General features: G+C 37.7%; 1 protein-coding gene across 10 annotated transcripts in view; it reads right to left on the bottom strand.

The window, feature by feature from the left end:
• Positions 1–23,268, bottom strand: part of Ten-m (teneurin transmembrane protein Ten-m) — an 887,979-nt gene that overhangs the window by 21,328 nt on the left and 843,383 nt on the right. For all 10 annotated transcript variants that reach the window (XM_031972869.2, XM_031972872.2, XM_031972870.2 and 7 more), the window contains 3 exons: positions 10,226–10,408; positions 3,735–3,819; positions 1,076–1,239 (listed from right to left, as the gene is read on the bottom strand). In XM_031972869.2, the coding sequence (XP_031828729.1) occupies positions 1,076–1,239; positions 3,735–3,819; positions 10,226–10,408 (432 nt within the window). The remainder of the gene's footprint in view (positions 1–1,075; positions 1,240–3,734; positions 3,820–10,225; positions 10,409–23,268) is intronic.

Raw genomic sequence — 23,268 nt, 5'->3', positions numbered from 1 at the left:
TATAGGAAAAGAGGTTAATCTCTTCAATAGCGAATTGTTTAAGAATAGGTAGAAATGATTCGAATTCTCAGATAGTTATACTTTGAACTGTTTAAATAGGTAAGAGCTTTTCATTAAATTTATTTTAAGCATCGACTGATAACATCAATATAATGTATTGACGGCTATTGAGATAGATTTACGTCATTTTAATATCTATAGCAATTTCCTACTGACACAGTTCTGAGCTATTTTATATTTTGTACTTTATTATTCGGATCACTGAGGACCACAGCTTTCTAAAAATAAAGTGATGTTACAAGATGTCCAAATCCAGAACATACAATTATTATGTTATGTGAGGTAGCGATGTCATTAATGGAAAATTATTTCATTGTCATGTAAAAATATTTAACAAATTTTTCAAGTTTTCATTCCCATTCTAATAATAGAAGCCTTGCCTTGTAGTTTTTTGAAATTATATGTAACATCTATCTGAAGCTCTGACGTCAGAACTGCCCAGTGCACAAAGGTTAACAATATTTACTGGAAAGTTGCAAAGACCGTGATATAGAGAGAGAATCGTTCCGAACAACAACTATAAACTTATCTATAATAATAGCAATGAAAACGAACAACGAAAATGAAATCAGAATAATCATAAATAAACTACTGATAGTAAGTATATTTTTCAAACTTCACGCAAGCAGAAGCTAAGGAGAATAATAGCTTTTTATATAGAAAGTATATTACATAATAGAAAATATAGAGTGAAAATGTATTCTTACGTAAAATGCGATGAAATTCCGTTATCTATTTAACACTAGAACTATCGAGCACTTAAACTGACTTTTCAACATTTCTTTAGAAGAACTACAAACGTAGATTTATTAAGATTTCAATTAGCTTATATTTCAGTTTAAGTATTACTAAATGAGCTTCGGTAATTATTTTTCAAAGAAGTATGTGTACCTTTACAGCAATTGTAAAAGAAGCAGTTAGAAATTGGTCATTTTGATCCACCTAGTAGTTCTAGTGTTAATCATTTAATCTAGGCATTGTGCTTACGATGAATGTAAATTTGATGTTTACTCACCTACTACATAGGCCAGAGCCGCTGTTATACATAACGAGACCATCAGCAATATCATTGCAATTAATTTCCAACTGCACCAATCGACCCCTTTGACAAAATGGCAACGAATGCTTTGTCTCCTCATTGGAATCATCGAGGACGTGTGGCCGTACGGTAAAGGTACCCTGAAAACCATCAACATCAGTTTCATTTAATTTCCGTCTAAGCAGAACAAACTATATATATATATATATATATATATATATATATATATATATATATAATTAAAAACAATTTAAAAAAGATTCTCAAAAATAAATCTGTTAAATAAATTCGGTACTTAAATATACATATTCACCGATCAATTTTCAGAAAAGAAATCTGAAAGTAAATTCTTTCCCAGCGTGAAATATTATATGGCGAACTCTAAATTCAAATCTTTTGAGATATAATTAACATCTCTGCAAACTCAACTGCTAGATATTTGTGTAGCTATAAAGATACACGTAGAGTCTGAGATTTAGTAATAAGACTAACATAAATGTTTAGGATTTGTTATTATTCTAAAAGCATTTGAACAAATCTGTTAGTAGTTACGTTGAACGCGAAAGTTGCTTCCATTAAATAGGTATTTCCCTAATGATCCTGGCTATTTAGCTTGATCCGTAAAGTGGTGTTCGCTATAGCGCAGCGCAAGCGTAATGCCGATTTCAAAGAGGACGGAGCAGCGTTACACGGCGTTTGATACACGGGAAAATATATTTGTGCACGTCGTGTGCTTCCACGCGAAGGCATAGCCCTGGAGTATGTTTATACTGAACGTCGGTCGCTTCCAAGTAACTCAGAAATGTCTAACAAAAATATTTAAACGGGATGGCCGGTTCCCGAGTGTGGGGTTGCCTGTTTGCTTTCGTTGCATGACGCGATAATGGAAAACGAAAGCCAGGCGCAACCGACGTCTTCGCGGAGGTCTTTCTCCACTTTCTTGTTCCGAAAAATCACATAAATTCCTCTCTTCTCGCGGCCAGCTTCGTCAGCAATCGTTAGCCTTTCTGACCGATGAATTAAGGAAACCTTCTTACCCTGAAGAATCAACAAATTTAATTTTCCTTATATTTTCTTGCAATTTCCTTTCTCCATAGTCAAACTCAGAAATGTGAATGCTCGGCGGTATATGAAAAATGGGATTGAAGTACTTTCAACGCGGGGTTTCAGCTAATTTAAATTTAGTTGGCCAATAACTTTAATGAAATTCTGGGAAGACAGTTTTGGAAGATGCATTGCAAGTCTTATTAGACTGATTATTAACACTTTGACTACCACGTAAACACTCATCAAAACTCCCATATACTTGAAACAGTCTTCTTCATTAACAAGAAACTGAGAAGTAGAGATTCTTCCTAGTAGTTGCTCCACTATCTTTCTTATATCTCGTATATCCAACAAAATTCGGTTTGTTCGATACGTCACCAAGAAAATTAATGTCCAAATTCCTGTGAAAAATAGTGTCAACCGAAGTTGGGTAATGTGGCAGTCAAAGTGTTAATGTAGAAGAATTAAACTCTTCCCTTACAATATCGTGCCATACACGAGGCGAAGCTTTCTAATATGGTTTAACAAACCTAAATGTCATTGAGTTGTGCTCATCGGTTTAAATGAAACATCGTTCTTGTTAGCAATTTGTATGATTTATATTAAATCTAAACATGGAAAGAGCATGGAATGTTTTCTTTTACTAGTGCATTATTAACGATAAATAGTTCGAACAAATGCACCTACGAAATTCAATCGGCAAGGGGTTAAGAACGTGGGCTCCTGTTCTCGTAAAACTGCTATAATTTTGGTAAAACTCAATATTTTTAGTTACAAGAAATATGTCAAATTGTTGAAATACGTATTAATAAATGTACTAATATCTGGAGTTAGGCACAGATATATGACATTATTAGAATTCCATAAAAAATATTTACTGCGAGCTTCGTTTTGAAATTTTCATGAAAGTTCAATTGATATTTCACGATAAGAAGACGGACAATAAATAACAGACCGTTTATGTTAATTGTAACATCCCTTTAAACTTTTCTCATAATTATATCAACATTTTCTTTCTTTTATTATAAATACAATATTTACACTATATGACTGCTTGGACAGAATCATCTGCAATCAACTGTATTCCATGATCTTGAAAGCCTTGTAATTCCTAAATTCAAGAAGTCACGGTCGGATGCGTAGAGGGTTTCGATCCCCAAGCAGTCCTCAAGAATGGGATCCCCGTAGTGACAAAGTCTACGACCGTTTAGCAAATTTCGAGTGCACAGTCAAGGGTCCAAGGGTTCTAGGGACGCGATTTTTCATGGTGTACAGTGAACACGCGGACAAAAACCATTTTTCGATCGATGACACTTCGCCTTCAAACATTGACTCATTGTGCGACATCATTTGAATAGACGATTCACTGGAGTCGAGTACATATACCCTCTTCAAGAAGAAGAAGAAGAAGAAGAAGGAGAAGAAGAAGAAGAAGAAGAAGCCAGCAACGTCACGGTTCATTCATTCCAATGGAATCTTCGTTTCGCCGAAAAATTTCCACTTCTTCTTCCCCCTTTTTTTGTCAGTGATTGAAAAAGCAGTAAGGTTACTACCCGAGACGGTAGCAGGAAAATTGAAATAGGCTTACCTGTCCATGTTGTTCTGCAGTTCGACCTTTATTGGACTATTCCCCGTAGACTGATTCTTGTTGTTGTACTCGCTCTTCGGTATCTCTGCGAAAAAGAGAGAACAGAACGATAGAGAAAATTTGTTACGTTGCAGATCGACGAAATTTCTCGTGGGAAACGCTGCCCTATTTTCCTCCCTAACTTTTATCCATCTCCTATGTGTAATATCTTTACGCTGCCCATCGCCGCTTCAACGTGCAAAATAATTCATTCACGCAGACGTCTGAACGTTTGCCATTGCAGACGTGGAGTCAAGAGTTCCGGATGGAATTCATTGAATCTTCAGAACGTGGTAAAATATTTTGTACTTTCAATAATGCAGCGTTTCAGTGAAAGTCGTTGTACTCTCAAAATTAGTTTTGGATTTGGGTTTGATAATAATTGTGCTTCAACTTGGAATACAAAAGTTCCTTCGTACGTCCTTCGTGTCTATTCAATATTCTAGAGTTGCGCAAGAGGTTGTCCTCTTACGTGACGTTTTCTAATGCGACATTTGAGTCACTATAAATAATAAACTGGTCGTTTTTACTCTTTGAATGTTTATATTATAAAATAAGTGCAATTATTAACTCATTATACCTGAGATTTTACAACGTTCGCTCTATCTACGAAATTACTGTAATTTAAAATGAAAATACAAATTGAAAAACATAGAGATATAAATTTCAAATTACTTCTGGAAAGGCAGATCACGTGGTAGTAAAAAGCGACCATTTCTAATGTCAATGTTCTTATTATATACTATCTACATAGAACAATATTTCGGAGATTACAATTATTACATATTTCCTAGGGTTTCTATCAATATCTTTTTGATATTTATTTTTGATTACACTGATTTGAATTATGTATACGATCTAGAGTCTAACGAATATCAACTGTATTCCAACTGCAATGTAACAACGTACTTTCATGTACTACTGATCGAAATAGATTCTTATATTTTAAACGAACACACTAAAAACAGTCGTTTGAAATGCGTAGAGGAAATAACCTAAAAATGATGGTCTATTAGCTATAAATCTATCGATGATCAGTCGATGATCAAAGAAGGCATTCAATGCGCAACATGTCGATAAACTAAGCTACAATTTTATAGCATCGATGGCCGACGTCTTAATTAGCCCCTGCTATCAACAGATGCATTTATTACGGATTTCTAATTGGCGAGGTACACATAATTAGAAAGGGCACAGGAACTGTGTCTGCGGTGGCCAGCAGGTTCCAGGGGAAAATAAATTAATGATGATCGTTTCACGTTTTGCGATGCCAGACGCGACGCCTTTTCTTTTGAGCATATTCCCCGATATACACGAAGAACGAGGAAAAAGAGGAAAGAGTGAGAGGGTGAACGAGGCCCGTGTTGAATCGATAAGTACATGATTCATCGTGGTTTCGGTTTGAATTTCAAGCGACCAAACCGCACGCTGCATGATGAAAACTGAACACCTTAGAAACACCGTAAGATAGTACCACGCACCGCGCCATAAAATCGATGGCGGTCTTCGTACGGCGCCAGTAATCGATCCGAAGTTTCTTTTCACAAGTTTCTTACTTAATTTAATTATGTCCGCTCGCGCAACGTGAACTCTTTGACGGAGAAAAGTAGGACGAAGATTACAAAGGGAAGAAGTATATAGTTTGCACTCAATATTGTAATACTTCCGTTAAAAATGTAACTTATCCAAATTTTTCAACGATTTACAGTGTCTAAGAGTGTTGGTGAGGGGTAGATACCACCAATGAATAATACTATTTTGTTTTATGAAAATTAAACAAAAACTTGCTTTGCAGTCAAATTCATTGTTATTATTCGTCGTCCGTTATTTGTACACTGAAATTTCTCTATAACTCAACTTTATATAAACATCTTTAGAAACTTCCAAAACAGAAATTAAGTATTAAACCTATCAGAGATGCTACGAATCCATAAAGACTCACAGAAAAGATAAACATTTTCACAAATAATCTATTCCAAACGCATAATTCACTACTCAATCATTCAAAGAAGCAAAAGTCGAATAATTTCAATCTGAAGAGGAAAAACTGATTATAAAACAATGAATAAAACCGTTTGTGACCCAGAAAAAGCTTCATTTTTACAGGTGGAACAGGTTTACTAAGCATTTTCGTTCAATTTAGTGAGAGCACCATCAGCCGCACGAGTTTCGAGCCCGTTCTTCTTCGCCCTCTACAACTCCATATAATATCAGATTGAAGGGTAGAACGCTGTCCAACATTCTTCGGAAATTCCATGAAAGAACACGCGACCACAAAGGAATATCCTGAACTTTCATCTTTCACGGATTATCGAAAGAACATCGGAGCTGTTCCGTTCCAAAGGTAGCCACGAAAATCGTTCCCCGCCGCCCCGTCGATTTTGATAGGAAGAACAGGTAAAAGGATCGCGCACTTCCTACGTATCAGTCCCCCTTGTCTTCCCTTGAACAAAATCTGCTGGTTCACCCTTCGCCCAAGTTGCATGTGCCCTGCGCGAGTATGAAATCGGAGCGTGGGAAGACCCAGACCCGTGAAAGCGGACCCCATGCCGCTACTAATTGCAGGTGTTGCCGGTCGTTCGGCTCCAAAATCCGATGATTATGGCGTTTAGGCAGATATCCGTGATTACGGCGATTCAGGGGTTCGCTGGTCGAGTTCTGTTCTGCTTCTTTTGGCCAATGATTGGCCGCACGGGACTACGACTAATCCCTCTGGTCGGATAAAGTGGGATTATGTCTATGGTTAGCGCGTTGGAATTAGTTTTAATGATCGACCGGCTGGATGATATAGTGTTTTCATGGTTCTACGCGCTTGAGACGCAACTTCGCCTTTGACAGGAGTTCACCGTGCCGATTATTTACTCAACTCGCGAAATTTAATGGGGTTTTGCGTATTACAGCACGCTTGTCAGAATTTATTGCTACGATTAGATCGAAGATCTGACGCACTTGTACCAAACATTTTTCGATAAAAGTAAGAATTCCTTCAGAAGCAAATTAAATGTTCGTGTCTGTTCTCGCTTGATGTCTTTAATCGTTGAAGCAAATTTTTCTCTGAGTTTTAACTTTACTAATATGAAACTTCAGATGATTGAAGTTCCAGGTAACATTCTTAAACAGAAACTATACTACATGGAGCAACGAAGGAAGTTAGATAATTAAGTAATGAAGCAGGACGTTTCATAGCTTTCTAAGTTACGTATCTTCCATATGTCTTCTTATAGCATTAATCTTCACATTCATTTTATTTATCAATCATTCCGTGTTCCCTGCAACGACAACTTCAGTCCTATCGATTCCTATCCCTTCCTCCGAACAGTTTACATTGTGTCAGATTCCAAAGAGCGGAACGACTTCCAGCAAAAGAAGGAAACCAGAAATAGAAACTCGAGTAAGAAGAACGCGGCGAAGAATGCAAAGAATGTAAGACGTTCATTGAGCGGGCAAGTCCAGCGAGGGTAGTGAAACCGGGGCAGAGATTGTCGCATCGGCGAAGGGAAGAAGCGGCGCCGAGAAGATTCGACCTTAGGCGGAGCTTGGTATTCTACGGAAGGTTATAAGCGTCAGTCGGTGTCATAACCGAGGGTCAATGAGTCGAGAGATCATAAATCACCGTTCGAACCGTCCCACGCTTTCGAAAGGATGGCTGGTTGCTTTGAAGTGGCGCAAGGTTCTGCGTAAAAGAACGTTAAGTATACAGATGGCCAGGGGAAAAGCCGTTTCTGGCGCCTGGTGCACGGTTTCCACGAGGACCCGTGGAAAATTTCTCGAGTCTCTGTTGCACGCGAAGCCAAACAAGAAAAGAACTTGTCCACGGCTGTCTAAGGGTGCTTGTGCCATCGGCCCTGTTCCCGGGTTCCTCCGCGGAACACGGGGAGCCACTCGAACCTTCGAAAAGGTCGGCCCCGTTGTTTTCCCCGGTGTCGATACACCCATGGTGCTAAAGTGTCTCGGAAACGTTGTTCTCGAGCGTGCTTTTCTCCTCTCGAGTGCATTCAACTCGCTGGCATCGACCACCGCCGCGCCGGAGAGAATTTCACGGGTTATCGTTTCTGGTAAATTCGAGTGCCCCGTTCGAAAGATTCTCCAGTGTCCTCTGTGGGGCAGTTTTCCACTTTTCAGCCTTCGGGATCAATGGAAATTGTTTCTTTGAGTGGAAGTCAGTATCCTTGAGTGAACAAATGTACCTACTCGTTCTTTAGCGTTCCAGTGATTTATCGTATTTCTGCAGATTCTACGGTATTTTACATAGCTTTTACGTGTTGTTGTGACGAATTTGAATTGATTAAAGTAATTTTGTGAATTTGAGGACTGGTATTTCTACAAACGCTTATTGCCAGGAATGGTTCGCTACAGGTGATTATAAGTTTTCATGTCTAATATGACAATATAACGTAAAGAGTTTCAAATATTGCATTTTGTCAAATACTTGGTGCCATCGATTTTAAAGTGAACATTTTAAAAAGATAGTTTTTAATTTTCTAATTTATTCAACTTCAAGTAATTTAATATTCAAATGATCTATTTCAAATATGATACCATGGATTCTAGGATATCACTATTTATGTTTAAAAAGATGAGGTAAACTTATTTTAGAAGATATATTTAAGTTATGGTCAAAGATTATTATAATTTCAATAATGGTTATACTCAAATAATTCTTAGGTCAGCCTGCGTTTTGAAGATAACGAAATGCTTTCGGCTCGAGATATCTTTGATGAATAACCGTTGAAACTAAATCCTTCTAAAGATGTTGAGACTTTCAGCAAACTAGAATTTTTCGACAGATACTCCAAAGCCCCGGTCGATAAGATAGGAAAAGGATGCGCTCTTAGAATATTATCTCATCCTCGTCCACCATTGTTTGCCACTGATTATAGCCTGTACTACCCTCCCCAGAAACATCACTCACTTCCCCACGCATTAAGCATTCTTGCTGCTGTTATCACCAGACACACCTCCTCCAAAAACACGATTGACTTCCCCTCAGGAAATGTTTTTCCTTTCAATTTCGCTCGTCAAATGTCAGCCGTACTTCCCGGTCATTCGCTTGGCGCTTATCCGAAAATAAATAGTTTTATTTCTGTTTCACGGTAACTAATCAATCTTCCGATAAACGAGATTTAATCAAAATACCTAAAGCACCATTCGCTGTTGAGTCTATTAAATCAATTACAGGAATACATCCTCACGGGGTTAGATCTTTAATTTGACATTGGCTGTTCAAGATTCTATTATTATTCCATACTTTTGGTTCAAACGCATTTAAGTTAAGGTACTTTTACACGGAATAATTGAAGACGTCTCTAAAGGTAGAGTTTCAAGAATCTATATTTTCCAGTATATTGTTTGTATCACATTTGCATCTTCGCTCTACATCAGTGTTTCCCAACGTGGGGCCGTCGCCTCACAAGTAGTCCATTTGATTTTTAAGGGGGGCAATTTGAAATATCACTTCATATATTTCACAATAATTACGCACGTAAACAAAATAGCAAAATTATAATAAATATTATAATATAATATTATAATATAATATTAAAAATTATATATATGCTGCATAGCGGGGCATAAGAATTTTAGAAAGGCTTAGGTGGAGCATGGCACAAAAAAGGTTGGGAAACATTGCTCTACATGCTTACTTTCTAAATCAGAGATGCTCGACTCAATGATGCAAAGTAGTTAACAATACAAACACAGGGATATATTGAATAAAGCAAAAACTAAAAATTCGAACTAAAACTTCTGATACAATTAACATTAGAACTACCAGATGGGTCAAAATGACCCATTCCTTGATTGTTTTTTTGCGATCACTGAAAAAGTACGAATACCTCTTTGAAAAATGACTAAAGAAATTGATTAACTTAAACTGAAATATAAGTCAATTGAAATCTTAATAAATTCATGCTTTTAGATTTTATAAAGACATTTTAAAAAGACGGTTTAAATGTTCGGTAGTCCTTATATTAACAATCTCAATCATAGGAACGTATTGAATAGAAATTCAAACTACAAGACTAAAACTAATAGCTAGAACTAACACTTTTCAGATGCAGTCTATTTAATTCGTCATTTCGGCTAATAGATCTTTTCTTTAGAAAGAGCCTCAATTTTACCAGCACGTTAGACTAATCGTAATGTAAGGGTAGGATGGTGTGTAAATTAAAAATATTAAGCTATCCTAGAAGTTTCTTTTGTAGTCTAATTGTAATTTGGGGGAAGGAAAGAACGATTGGAAGGTAGAATAGATTGAAGTTACGTAATAAGACAAAATGTTGTGCATTGATTATATTAATCAAATGAAAGGTACTTTTGGGACAACCTAATATAAATTCAGAAATGGAGGAAATATCTTTCTCCGGAAAGAAGCGATGGTCAGCGACTAGGTACATGAATAATCATAAACTGAAACATTCTGTATATTGGATTTAGCTATCCTGGAAACTCACTTGGTATACTGTAGAAGCCGCCGGATGAGGTGCGTACGAGACAGGACGGCTGGAGATCGGGATCACGCTCGTGGTCGCTAGCTCCGTGACTTCCTGGCAATCTTCCGTTGACACGACTCATTGTAGGGTTACGGGGAGGCACATCGGGAGGTCCCCGTGGCGCCGAATTGTCCAACAAACACCCTGTAATTCAATAAACACTACATAAGTCATTTATTCGATCCTTGAGGGACATACTTTACGATCTATCAATTTGTATTTCTAATTATTTCAGACAGCTGTACTTATTTTGTCATATTCACAAATGACAAATCAATTGTTTAGAAACCAAAGTGATTAACACCATTCTTCGAATGTTCCGAAATTTTAGTGTTAAAATACTTGATTGTGTCTTTAAGTATGTAATTTTATCAAATTTTTCTACTTTTCATTTTGTCAAGTGAATCCTTTCTGTACATGAATTACTCAAATAACAATATACGGTGGGACTTTTTTAATAATATTGCTGTAATGTAGTAAAAAAATAAAAAATATTTTAAGACTCTTTGTTTTTAACTTTTTAGTAATAGTATGTTTCGTTAATTATTGTTATTCGACGATATGTCTCAATTCGACAATGTACACTTGGATAATGAGCGTAAAAGCATATTGTTGACACCAGGTTGCTAAGCAACGATTGCAGTTTGAAATATATGACGATCTCTGATGCTAATGTTGGTTTTGGAGCATCGATAGTCCGTATGTGAAACGGTTGTTACTATTTATGTTTACAGTCGTTGAGGAATTAACACGCTAATGAGGTTAATTACCGTAAAAGTGTTTTTACTTTTTACGACATCCGTCTGGGAAATTAGTTTTACGAGTTCGTATAACTCGGGAACAAAACCATTTCGATGAACGACACGAATATAACTTACTTAACCCTGCACTATATTTAATGGATTCAAAATCATGTAAGTGTCTTTCGGCTGCAGCTGCTGCAATATTTCATAGCAAAAGCTGTGTTCGAATGTTACTCATCGCGATCCATATAAATTCACCTATAAATATGCATAACGTTATTTACAATTAACACTAAACCTACCGAATATTTCATGTGATTCGTATATTTTTCTTATAAAAATTATACAAGTATACTTTTTAAGTTTCTATTACTGTTCGAGTAATTTCCAATATTTCACATTTCTATCATTTCAATGATCACATAATAAATGTATACTTAAACCTTTTGCATTCGATAGGCGACTCTCGGTCACCACTGAATTCGATATAATAAAATTATAAAATCTTAGGTTCTATGTAATACATCCAACGTGAAATATCGAAATAAAGTAGCTTTGATTCTTGATATATGTATGTTCTCTCAGTTGTTTATTTCAAAGAATGTCGTTTATATTGCATTAAGAAATATTGAATATTTGTAGTGAAGAACTTTCAAGTGCAAAGGGTTATTAACCGTTTGAGTCCCACGGATGTTCGCAAAAGCTCTCCTGAAAAATACCAATGATCGCGCTTCTTTCGTTTTAATTCAGAAACGGAATAACGCTTTTCTATTTTTACAAAAACAAATTTTAAATAGCACGATCGTTACATTTTTTCAGTTCTAATCATGTAATAACAAAAATAAGGATGAATAATTAAAAGGAAAACAAATAAATAAGCTTCATCTGAGTCTACGAACCGATAGAATGGCACTTTTAGGCAGTGTAACGGAGAAGCGCGATCCCGCCGCTTGGGACACAAACGGTTAATAAATTAAATATTATTTCATTTGAACCAAACGCTATATTTCATAAACTTCAAGGAAACAATTGGAAACGTATCTGTGAACGTAATCAGAAACAGTTTAAATAATCATCGATCGTGGGGAAACGTTTTCGGAGAAGTTTTAGCGCCCTTGGCCTAACGCTGCGGTCTAGATTACCTAACCTGGGTCTACTCTTCTTCGAGATTCACCGGCGAACAATGGCTACGCGTAATCCTGGGCAGGTGGCCAGGCGATTTTCACAGAGGCGAAAGGGTTGAGCCGATCTTGCGATTAGGCACGTTTCACACAACCAGGCTTTCGCCGCTACAGGGATTACCGCGACCTGGAGTGACCCAGAATCGCGTACGGTCTACTCCTGTGCCTAGTGGTGCGAAATGAACATTTTTTTAAGGCAACCTACAGCTTTGTCGCTAACCACAGAGTATAACAATGTCATTGATTTCCTTTCGTCTCTTTTCTTCTGCACTCGAAAAGTTCCCCTTCGACGTCAAGGCTGCATTAGCACTCTTTGTGGGTACGGTTCTGTTAATCTTTTTCACAAAGATTGATTCACCGATTTGTCATTCGATGGTATTTCTTAGATGCATCAAAAGTTTCTCTAACACTAAGTTCACTCGTATAATGCCGATGAAGTTTCTTAAATACTCTTTTAACCATTTTGTTTTTTTATGACACAAGAACCAACCGGATGGATGAAAATAATCTATTTTGGATTTTTTCTTTAGAATTATTGGAAAAATGTAAGCACATTTTTATGAAGTTTTTAAATTAGTTTAATAATGCGTAAACTAGAAAATAAGTAAATATAAGTAATATGAGAAACGATTAGTTTGTTGACTCGGAAGTTCTAGTGATGAAATCAACCCCAATGTATTCGTTTATTAATTTTTCATTTCCATAAAATATAATGCTTAGTCAGTCTTCGATGTTTTCGTAGGGTTAATGAAAAAAGTATTTAACAGATTGAAGAAATCGAAGGTCGGTACTGTTTACGAGGATTTGCAGAATCGAATGCGTCCTCAGGATTCATCGACTCTAATACTCCATAAATTTAGTTTTACGTAGCCGGCTGTTCGTTTTTAGATTTCCTCGAAGCCGATACGAAAAGTGGAGCAGTTGGCGGCATCCTTAAGTCGATTATAAGACCAGTCGGTGCTCGGATTTGGAGCACCACGACCTTTTATTGTATCAAACAATCCAAAAAGGCTAAGAAGAGAGATCCGGATAGGGTGACCAACGAGAAATTTGAGCTTCACTCTTTTTTTTACGTTCACTATTAACCAATGAACTGGATCCTATAGAATCTTTTTTTCTTTTTGTTCGCAAAGGGAACATCCTCCCGGCGTTCGATGAAGAACGCGACAGGAAGCGAGGGCGTCGAAATGGAAGAACAAGGAAGAAGAAGAGAGAAGACCTGGTTAATACCGTACTGTGCAATTTTCTTCGCAATTACGCTCATTAAATTTATTACACTATCAGCCATTCCTAAATACAATAAATAACATTAATTTTCACTAATCCCTCAACGACAACATCGTATCTCTTCTGGACTGACGTCTTGCATAACTTCGAATTTCATTACTTTTTCTTATGTTATCTCTTTACGCTTGCTATGTTTACTTATATTTAAAAATTCTTGAGGCTAGATTCTCATAATAATATTAATTAATAAATTACTCATAAGTTAATAACAACTAATAATAATATTAATATCAATAAGTGTGCAAATACACGACTTAGGGATAGAATAAGGTAACGTACCGTTAATGAAGGGTTAATATACGATCTAAAGATCCTCATCATGAGTCTGACTCGTTTATACGGCAAGCAGTTAAGAACGAAAAAACCATTTACTCCGAAGCATTCCCCAATTTTCGTCTAATCCCTGACAAACTTCGATTTGAGCTCCGTTTGCGCGATCTCCCGCCCCATCCCTTTGCCCGGCGCTTCAAGCAAGAGCACTCGAGACCCTTTTACGATCAAAGTTTCTCGGTTTCGACATTTTCCCGCGGGGAAAGCGCCATTTTGGCATTACTACCGACGTGCATTACTATCGGTTCACAGAGGAAGCCCCGGACATGTAAATTGCTATGACACCGCAACGCGCCGCCGAATCGGGAGGGCGTTTCGGATGGGATTGCTCCGAATTTGTTTTATTGCGGTTGGATTTTTATTATCTGACCAAGGGAATTTTATGTTCCCCTGTTTATGTGGATCGAAACGGTCCATGATCGGCGGCATGGCGCGTATTATTAAATCACGTACGCCATTTTAACATATGGTTGTTCGACGATTTATATGCGTTTACTGCTGCCGATCTAGCAAAGTGCCGAGTTCAGGAACGAAATATATACTTATTTTATGATTTACGCGAGAATTTTTCCATGAGATTTCTCTTTCACCTAGAAAAATGCTATGTTCGTTTAAGCATTACTTTCTGATCACTATTTTGTTTTACACAACTTCCTTCCGTGGGAACTAAACAACAGAAATCGAATTTAAGAATAGGCTTCTGTAATTCACGAAGAACGTTAATAGGAAAGTTCGCATAGAATCTGAAGAAACTTGAACTTCGCGAATTCGTCGAATTTCTACACTGAAAGTGTTCCACAATATTTGTTAACACTAAAACTATTGAGCAATCGAATCGTCTTTTCCTAATTTTCTCATTGAAACGCTAAAAGTGCATCTACTAGATTTCGACTTATTTATAATTCTGTTTGCGAAAACAATTTCTTCAGTGGTTCCTCAGAGAATAATTTGTTATCATTTCATTATCTGAAAAAGAAGCAATCAGGAATGGGTCATTTTGACCCGTCTGATAGTTCTATTGTGAAACAACAATTTATAAAAGCACATAAAAAATCGCATCGAAACTTTCAAACGACTATGTCCTATCGATCGCGCTTCAGATTCGCCGACGCCTAACGTGTCAACAGCTTCCCTGACATTCCAATAATCGGAGAAAAGCTATCGAAGGAACACCTAGGACTCGCATTAATCGATCAGACGGAACACACGGAATAAAGAGACTTCCCGAGACACGATCTCGCCCAGTTGTCAACGGCAAAGCGTCTTTGTATCGAGCCACGGCGCGAAAGATAGCTCTTAGACTTTGGTCCCGGCGAATCCAGCGAGGCGTAAGTCGCATGCGGCACGTCGTTATTCTTTCTAATAGATCGGCGGGAGTAGTCATTGTGCCGGTCGTTACTTCGAAGATCCATTCTTCTTGATCGGTGCGTAGGGTCGCGTCAAAGAAAGCAAAAGAGCAACGGGAGGGAAAGAGGGAGAACGGAAGGCGGAGCGTGAAAGTGAAGAAGAGCGAAAGCTGGAACGAGGACTCTGTAACCTCGACAAAAGACGCGGCAACGGGCAGAGAAGCTACCGCTATCCGGTAATCCAGTGTCCAGGATGAGCCTCGTGCTATAGAGTATGTTCGCGTTTCGCCATGGAAGAACGAGAGGCATCGGTGAATCGAATTATCCTCGGCTGGTTGAGCTGTTGGGTTCTAGGGATCTGGGCGAGGCAAGAAAGGAACAGGAGAGGGCCCACTGGCCCCGAAAAGGATTTCGGTGAATGAAAGCTTCACCTCCGACGGTTGTTGTCGCACCGGGCTGCGTAATGGATGCTCGGCCCATTCAGGATCCACGTGAAAACGCGTAACATAATATCGGTACCCTTCGCGAGCAAGAGCCCATGCCTAATGGAATTTATTAGAGTAGGAACCATCCTTCAACCGGCGCTACTCAGGTACCATAGACTTTCCGTACGTCGTTCTGATTCGCCGCGTGTCTGAACGTCTTACGCCAGAATCAAGAGAATCTGGTCGACTGGTAGAAGAGGAAAAATAGGTTAGTTAGCTGACACGTTCCGTGCCATGGAAATTTCGGTTATATTTTGCTTATGGACTGTATTGATATTTTAAATAAAATATTAAGTTATGTTTTTGGTCATTTTTGTATATTTTGATATTGTTCCTTTATTTTCTCGCTGATTTGTGACGCATATCGTTAAAAATATTTTCGTACAGAAATTGGCGTGTACCATGAGTGGAATATGTGACACTAAACGTGTTAATAGACCTGTTATATTTATTTTGTTATTTTACGTGTAGATTTAGAATATATATTGAAGGGTGTATAATGAAGTGATAAACGACCTTTTAAACTCGACCTTATGGATTAGTGTTTCTCCATTTATTGTAAGTACATATAGTATTAATAATCAAGCTTTGATTTTATGAACGATAAGTAGATAGATTAAACGAGAACATAAAAGTAAAAGCAAAGAAATTTTATTGGATAAAACCCTGAAATGATTCCCAGGAAACATTTCGTAAAATTCACCAGTGAATTGAACGAGTGGCTGATCAAATACGAAATAAAATATATTAGGAAATTAAATTAATTTTTGTACGAAATCGGGGGACCATGTTAAATCGTTTAGAAATAAAACGCGACGTAGAGGATCGTAACAGCGTTTACTGCCATTCTGATGGGAAAAAGCGAGCGAACGATTTGGAGCCCCAGTCACGTACCACGCGGCAGAATCGACGTATTTTGGGGAGCGGAACGGAGAAAATGGACAAGGGTTAGTCTCGTATCTGGATTAGCTTCCGAACCGGAACGAATTAATACTATATCGAACGCTGGGAAAAATATGCACCAGGATAGGTCCATGTATATGCCGTTCTTGAGAATCGTGACTCCGAAACGAATTGATGCATAACATAAAGATTATTTCAAGGGGGCGGAATATATAAAGAAATATCGATTTAAATGAAAAATACATTAATTCCGCCTACTCTTAGATATTAGTTTCACAATTAAGGAGCGTTTTGCACATTTTTTACATCGAAGTTTCACGAATTCATCTTCTGTATCGGAAATTGAACTCGAAAATGCATACGCGAAACAAATACAGAAATCTTAGAAATGAGTCAGAAAATACTGTTTAATAATATCTAATGAAACAATCATGCGAGAGGAAATGAAATTCGTGTAAATGTTACTTGCAAAAATGAAACCTTATTGAAAGGCACTGGAGAATTTATAAATTACAATAATGGACTGGAGAATTTATAAATTACAATAATGCACTGGAGAATTTATAAATTACAATAATGCACTGGAGAATTTATAAATTACAATAATGCACTGGAGAATTTATAAATTACAATAAAATACGAATTTATGTAGCATAAAATCGCATTTTTAAAATTCTACTGTCAATTGTAATTGTTAGTATATAATTGTATTATCATTTTAAATATAGAATTTCTATTTAGAAAGTCTATGTTTATCTCAAATCGTAGTTGGTATCGCGCGGTCATGTTCAATCTTTCATTCGCAAGGAATATGTATATATATACATTTAAAAATTCAGGGTTGAGTAATACGAGCGCAAAAGGCGAACTGGACATTTTCGAAGCAACCGATCAAAGTTTCGAAGTTTCGGCGCCGAAAGTTTCCAGAGTGTGCCTCTGTAAGAAAACGAAAATCGACGTGTCTCGACTGAAAATGTACTTCCGCTGGGGCTTCTGGTGCAGGATGTGAATTATATCCTGCCTCCTGGAGGGATTAATTATATTCCCGTAGACAATGAAGGGAAGCTGTGTGCCACTGTGAAAATATTATCGAAAGAATATGCTATTTCTGGTCCCTTTATCAACAATGCCGGTACGCAAGTCGAGCCTTTTTGAAACGCGTTCTTCTGCGTTGTGGATATTCACACGCCCGAACGAGCACGAAGCTTTTTTCAATCGTACCCGTTCACGTCCTAATTCGAAATTTATAGAGACCATGTGAGAATTTCACGTGACCGATCGTTCATGCCCCAAATGACATCGTCGCCATTTTAATTGTGTAATAATATTCGAGGAGGTACGGCTGAATCTGTTAGTATTCCAAAGTTTTCGTTGGAAAATTTGTTGGGGACCGCGACACGCGCTAGTTATATCAATTTGCCGTAATTAAATTACGGTTCGATGAAATATACGAGCCTCCGATGTGACGGTATCGGGCCAATCGTTCAATTAAATCCGACACAAAAGGAGAATGATTCTTTTCCAACTAGCAACCGATAGAACCTAATATTGCAAAAAACCAGAATGTGTCCCCAAGAATTACGTAAACGACGAAGCGATGCTTTCAACGAAGTCCTGAACGAACAGTCGGACTCGGCCTCTCTATTGTCCGATTTTATGAAGCTTTGGATTGTTCATTTTGCCGAGCTTTTTGTTAATAGGATGATAAATCTGTCCGAAAATGAGAAGAAATCATACGAGAAGACGTTATTAACTGTATACGTAATTGATCATGGTATCTGGCTCTCTTTCTCGTCGAGTAACGTTATTCTTGAATAAAATATCAAAATCACAAATGATTTAATACTTTCTTCAAGACGATGTTTTCCTGGCGAAGATTTGTATTTCATTATACTACATATTAAAGAAAAATTGATAATCCTGTCTTCATTCCTGACTGTGCGTATAATAATTAGCGCGCTATTCAGATAAACTTATACCGTAAACTAATATTTGAATTTAACCGATTATACGAAGAAGAATACCAAAAAACGACGTACACACAATACGTTTCATTTATATTAGATATTAAATAAAAATTGACAAATTAACAAAGTTTCCCGGTTTTCCGTCCCCGTCTGTAACTGCAATAATTAGCGCGCCATTCAGCCACAGTTTTCCCTGTTCCGAAACGCGTCAAAGAATCGCCCCGAATAAACTCTCATCGTCGAGCGACCCTGTGAAAGTCCTTTCTCGATCTCTCTCCCTTCTCTCTTTTCCCCGTCGACTTGCTGGCGTCGGAGGAAAATCTTGAAAAATGAAGGGGGCGGTTTACTGGCGTGGGGGTTTAGGGGACCGTTGGGCGAAGGAAGGAGAAGAGCCGAGGGCTGAGATGGACGAAAACGGTTTTAATTGGAAGCCGGAGGGGGGAAACAATGTTGGTAGCCCGGCCGAATCTCCACATAGGGTGAGAGGAGTACCGTGGCGGGGCGAGAGACGCGAAAGGTTTGGGGGATGGAAGGAGGGGATGGCGATAGCAGCGGTGGTTCTTAACCCTCGTGCTCGTTCTTCGCTCCCTTTACCGTCGCTACGTACATTTTCACGCGAGCGTACGGCCCCCTACACATGTTAACCCTCGGGATACCGGGTCAATTTGGACCCATGTTTTACGAGAACTTTGCCGTGCGATAAATTGAAATTAAAGTGTGACAGTTGTCAATTGTTGAAAAATGAAAGTATATTCTATACCGGGGTTATTCCATAAAAACACATTATACATTAGTCGAATATATTTTATTATTAAACTTTTGCACTCGAAAGTTTAACTTCACTAGAAAAGTTTAACATTTTTTGGACGAGGCGGAGATGATATTTCTTGAAACTAACTCAAAGGGAAATCACAAGTACATTGAGGAACAAAGATTTTATAGTTTTACTGCTTCAAATCAAACATTGACTGATAATCGTCTTCCGAGTGCAAAAAGTTAATAAACGCTTCTTATTCATATTTTACTGAATTCTCTCGTATTCCTCTATTTATTTATGTTGTTTTGAATGAAAATTATAAAAGTCGAAATGTGAATTGTTATGAGTAGAAGAATCATATGAATGATAAGATAATGAAAGAAGCTTGCGGCGCGTGTTAACACTAGAACTACTAGATGGGTCAAAATGACTTATTCCTAAACTCTTCTTTTACAATCATTAAAAACAATAGATCCTTCTCTAAGAAATTGCGAAAGAAATCGTTTGAGCAATAAGCAAACTAAGTTTTGAGTGATGCAAGTCTCGGTAGATGCACTCTTGGGGTTTCTATAGAACAATTTTGAAAAGTCAACTTGACTGCTTGGTAATTCTAGTGTTAAACATGATCTAACATAGATCTCTGCGAGAGTGGTGAACTGTTTTATAGCTAGCTAGTCATATTCTCTATATTTTAGTGACCAATCAATTGATCAAATTCTGGAAACATTCGATTGTTATTACTTAGCCCTTAACGGTTATAAGTCACCTTTCACATGACAACAGTACTTTGCGGTCGTATGTCACATGTTAGGTGACAAGATGGATCCTGTCACTTAAACTACTGATCACTTAAACTGACTTTTACCAATTTCTGTATAAAAACCATAAGCGTGCGTTTATTAAGACTTCAATTAAGTTGTATTTCAGTTTTGCTATTACTGAATTACTGTCGTTAATAATTTTTCGTAGAAATATCCGTACCTTCTCAGTAATTGTAAAAAAAAAAATCAAAAATAAGTCATTTTGACCCATCTGATAGTTTTAGTGTTAAGCGTCAGCAACGGAGTAATTTATTTGCATATTTACCGAAATCGACTGCAACCTAGTGAGAATCATGTATAAAAAGCTAGCGTCCGATCAGGGTTAATACGGTGATCTGACTTGTCCAGAATATATGTTGTTGCAACGTAACTCGAGTGCTTTGTTTTACAGTAAACTCTGAAAGTTCACGTTTCGAGAAATACTCTGGCATTTCCAGGGTTAATATATCTGTGCACGGTATGGTCGAGTCGAGCAACGCGCCCCAATAGCAGCGTAGTGGTCCAGTATGACCGAGTCGTCATTCTTTCTCATCTTGGCTCGGGCAATTTCTCTACAGCCAGAAACTGTGAAATGGCGCTCGTTTTTCGACGCACAAAATGGAATCTCCACCGGCTTCGAGTGGCGTGAGGTAGCAGTCCGGCCCGGGGAGCAGGGCGCAGAGGCGGAAGGGGTAGAAAAAGAGCTTAATTCGTTTCCCATTAGAATTTACGTGGCTCGAGAATAGAGAGGCTACGGAACTGCCGGCGAAAGAAACCAGGACCCCCCTTACAACAGGGAGAAAGGCAATGGGCGGAGGGTTGAATCGGTGGCGCGTTCCTTCCTCGGATAGCTATCGAATTTCGCGGCGAGGAAATACCGTGGAAAATGGAATTAGCTTCGTCGATGAGATGGCGAGGATAGTCCTTCCGTGGATTCGTTTCCTCTTACCGCGGGGGGAATAAGAAGAAACTGATTCGAATCAAAGTTCATGTAACCCAAGGAGTCTGACGATCATTCTTGAGGATAAGAATAATTGACGTTGATATGTTTATAATACCTTGGTCAGTTATTTCATCCGATTGTCGTTTTTAGGTTGGAAGAAGATTCACTGGGCAATCTGTTTGAGAAACACGTGGAAAATGTTTATTTATTCAATTTGAACTTGAAATGAATGTGTTAACGCGTTCGCAGACAGTAGAAATTTTAATGAGCTACAGAAATAAAGGGGCGCTTCTTTTAATACTACGAGGGTTAAAGTGCATAATAATTTCAAAAAATTAACGCTATATAAAATTAAGTGTATGATAATGTGTCTTATAAATTTGAATGTTATAGCATTCATATCAATTTGTATCATGTTGAAAATGAATACTATAGCATTCACGTCTGCGGACGTGTTAATTTTGTATTACATTGATGCATTAGAATGATAAGCAGTAAATGTTGGTTTCATTTTAATGTGATATGTATATTATATATCTGCATATAATTGTCCGTTTAACGTTTAATTTTGTAGATTATACTAGTAAATGTGTCTTTCTTTTTGTTTCCTTTTTTTGTATATACACACTATTTATGTATACACGAAGAGTTCTTTAATATTTTTTACGGTAAATTGAGCATAAAATTTGTTTCTATAAAATTTTATTTGAGCTGCAGTTAATTTGAATTAAGTACATTCATCTATTATGTAGCATATCTCCTTCTGAGTAGTATGCACTTGATGATTAATAAGAAAATATGTAATTGATGAGTCCAGATAAGTTATTCTGACATGTTTGTTAAGGAGTGATAAGTCTGTGTCAGTTTACTTTCAAGAATTAATTGATGTTTCAATAAATTGCAATCTGGAGAACTTGTGTTCATTGAGTTTGGTAGGTGCCGCCATCTAGGTCCCATATTCGACGCGCTTCAGAGTACGCTGTACTTCAAAATCCTCTACACCAGTTATTTCATTCTATATTACAGAAAATAAAAGTCTCTAACTGCTTATTACAATGCATGTTGTCCAATACAATTATTATTAATAATGTTTGGATGTTCATGAATGGGCGATGTACTCCCAATAAGTGCATCATGAAATTCTTCCTTATCACTTTAATCTAATTTTTACTTTTTAAACTCGGAGTACATTATTTAATCGGGTTTCTAATCCACTTTTACTATATCGAGTAAAAGCTTACTTCATTCAATATTAGATAAGAGAAGAGCGAAAATTTTCAATTTTATATACCTCATAATCGGTAAAATATTCTTCCGAACATTCTGTGAAACAGAAAATTGGAAAAAATATCTTTAACACAGTATAAAACGTACTCTTGTTTCCCGAAATGTCATTATTACTACTTTCGTTTGGCTATGTGAAATAAGTATGTATTCCTAAAACTTCATCATCTGTTCTTTCCAATATTTTCTTTTTTTCTTGTACCAGCAGACTTGATTTATGCGATTTTCACTCGTGTAAAACGAATCTACGTGTAACGGATTTTCGCGTGAACTGAGAGTCAGCTGCACGTAATTATGTGCCGCGAAATTAAAGAAGAAAAAAAAGGATCCACGAAAATCCGGTTGTTCCTCAGAGTCTGATCCGGTGAAGCACGCGTATTCGAATGGACCTTGGACGAGCAGTTTGATATGAGTCAAGGCCCTGTTTCACTTTTCCTTCCGTCGTTCTTCCCACACCTTCTCACTGAGATCCAAGCGACAAGCGGAGCGTAGAAAAGTCGTGGCGGTGGTGGTCTCCTCGAGGAATTTTTCCAGTGGGGCAGAAGGGGATCGAAATCAAAGGAGCGGCGGCCCGTGTGAATTCGAGTGTGCGTCTGGGATCTTTAAGCGACCATACACGCGCTAGTCTCTTTTTTTCTTGTTCGTTCTCTTTTCCTCTTAGCAGAGGGAGATACGGAAAAAGCGTGACGCGGCGGCCACCCGCTCGACTTCCGCTCATGACCGATTAACGCCGATTAAAATTTAGTGACTCGTGAAATTCGAGCGTTATTACATTTTCGCCACCGTCTACCTTTGTCTTCCGTTTACTTTTTGTGACGATACGTTTGCATTGAATCAAGCTACATCTTCGATTAACCCGTTGTTGTAATTTAAGGGATAAATGACATCATATCGAATAAAAATATTAATTAACCGTTAGAGTGGCAAGCGGTGCGATGGCGGTTCTCCGTTACACTGTGTAAATCTTATCGGTTCGTA

This window comes from Nomia melanderi, chromosome 4, assembly GCF_051020985.1.
Source record: "Nomia melanderi isolate GNS246 chromosome 4, iyNomMela1, whole genome shotgun sequence".
Lineage (NCBI taxonomy): Eukaryota > Metazoa > Arthropoda > Insecta > Hymenoptera > Halictidae > Nomia > Nomia melanderi.
This window is presented reverse-complemented; position numbering and strand designations above follow the sequence as displayed.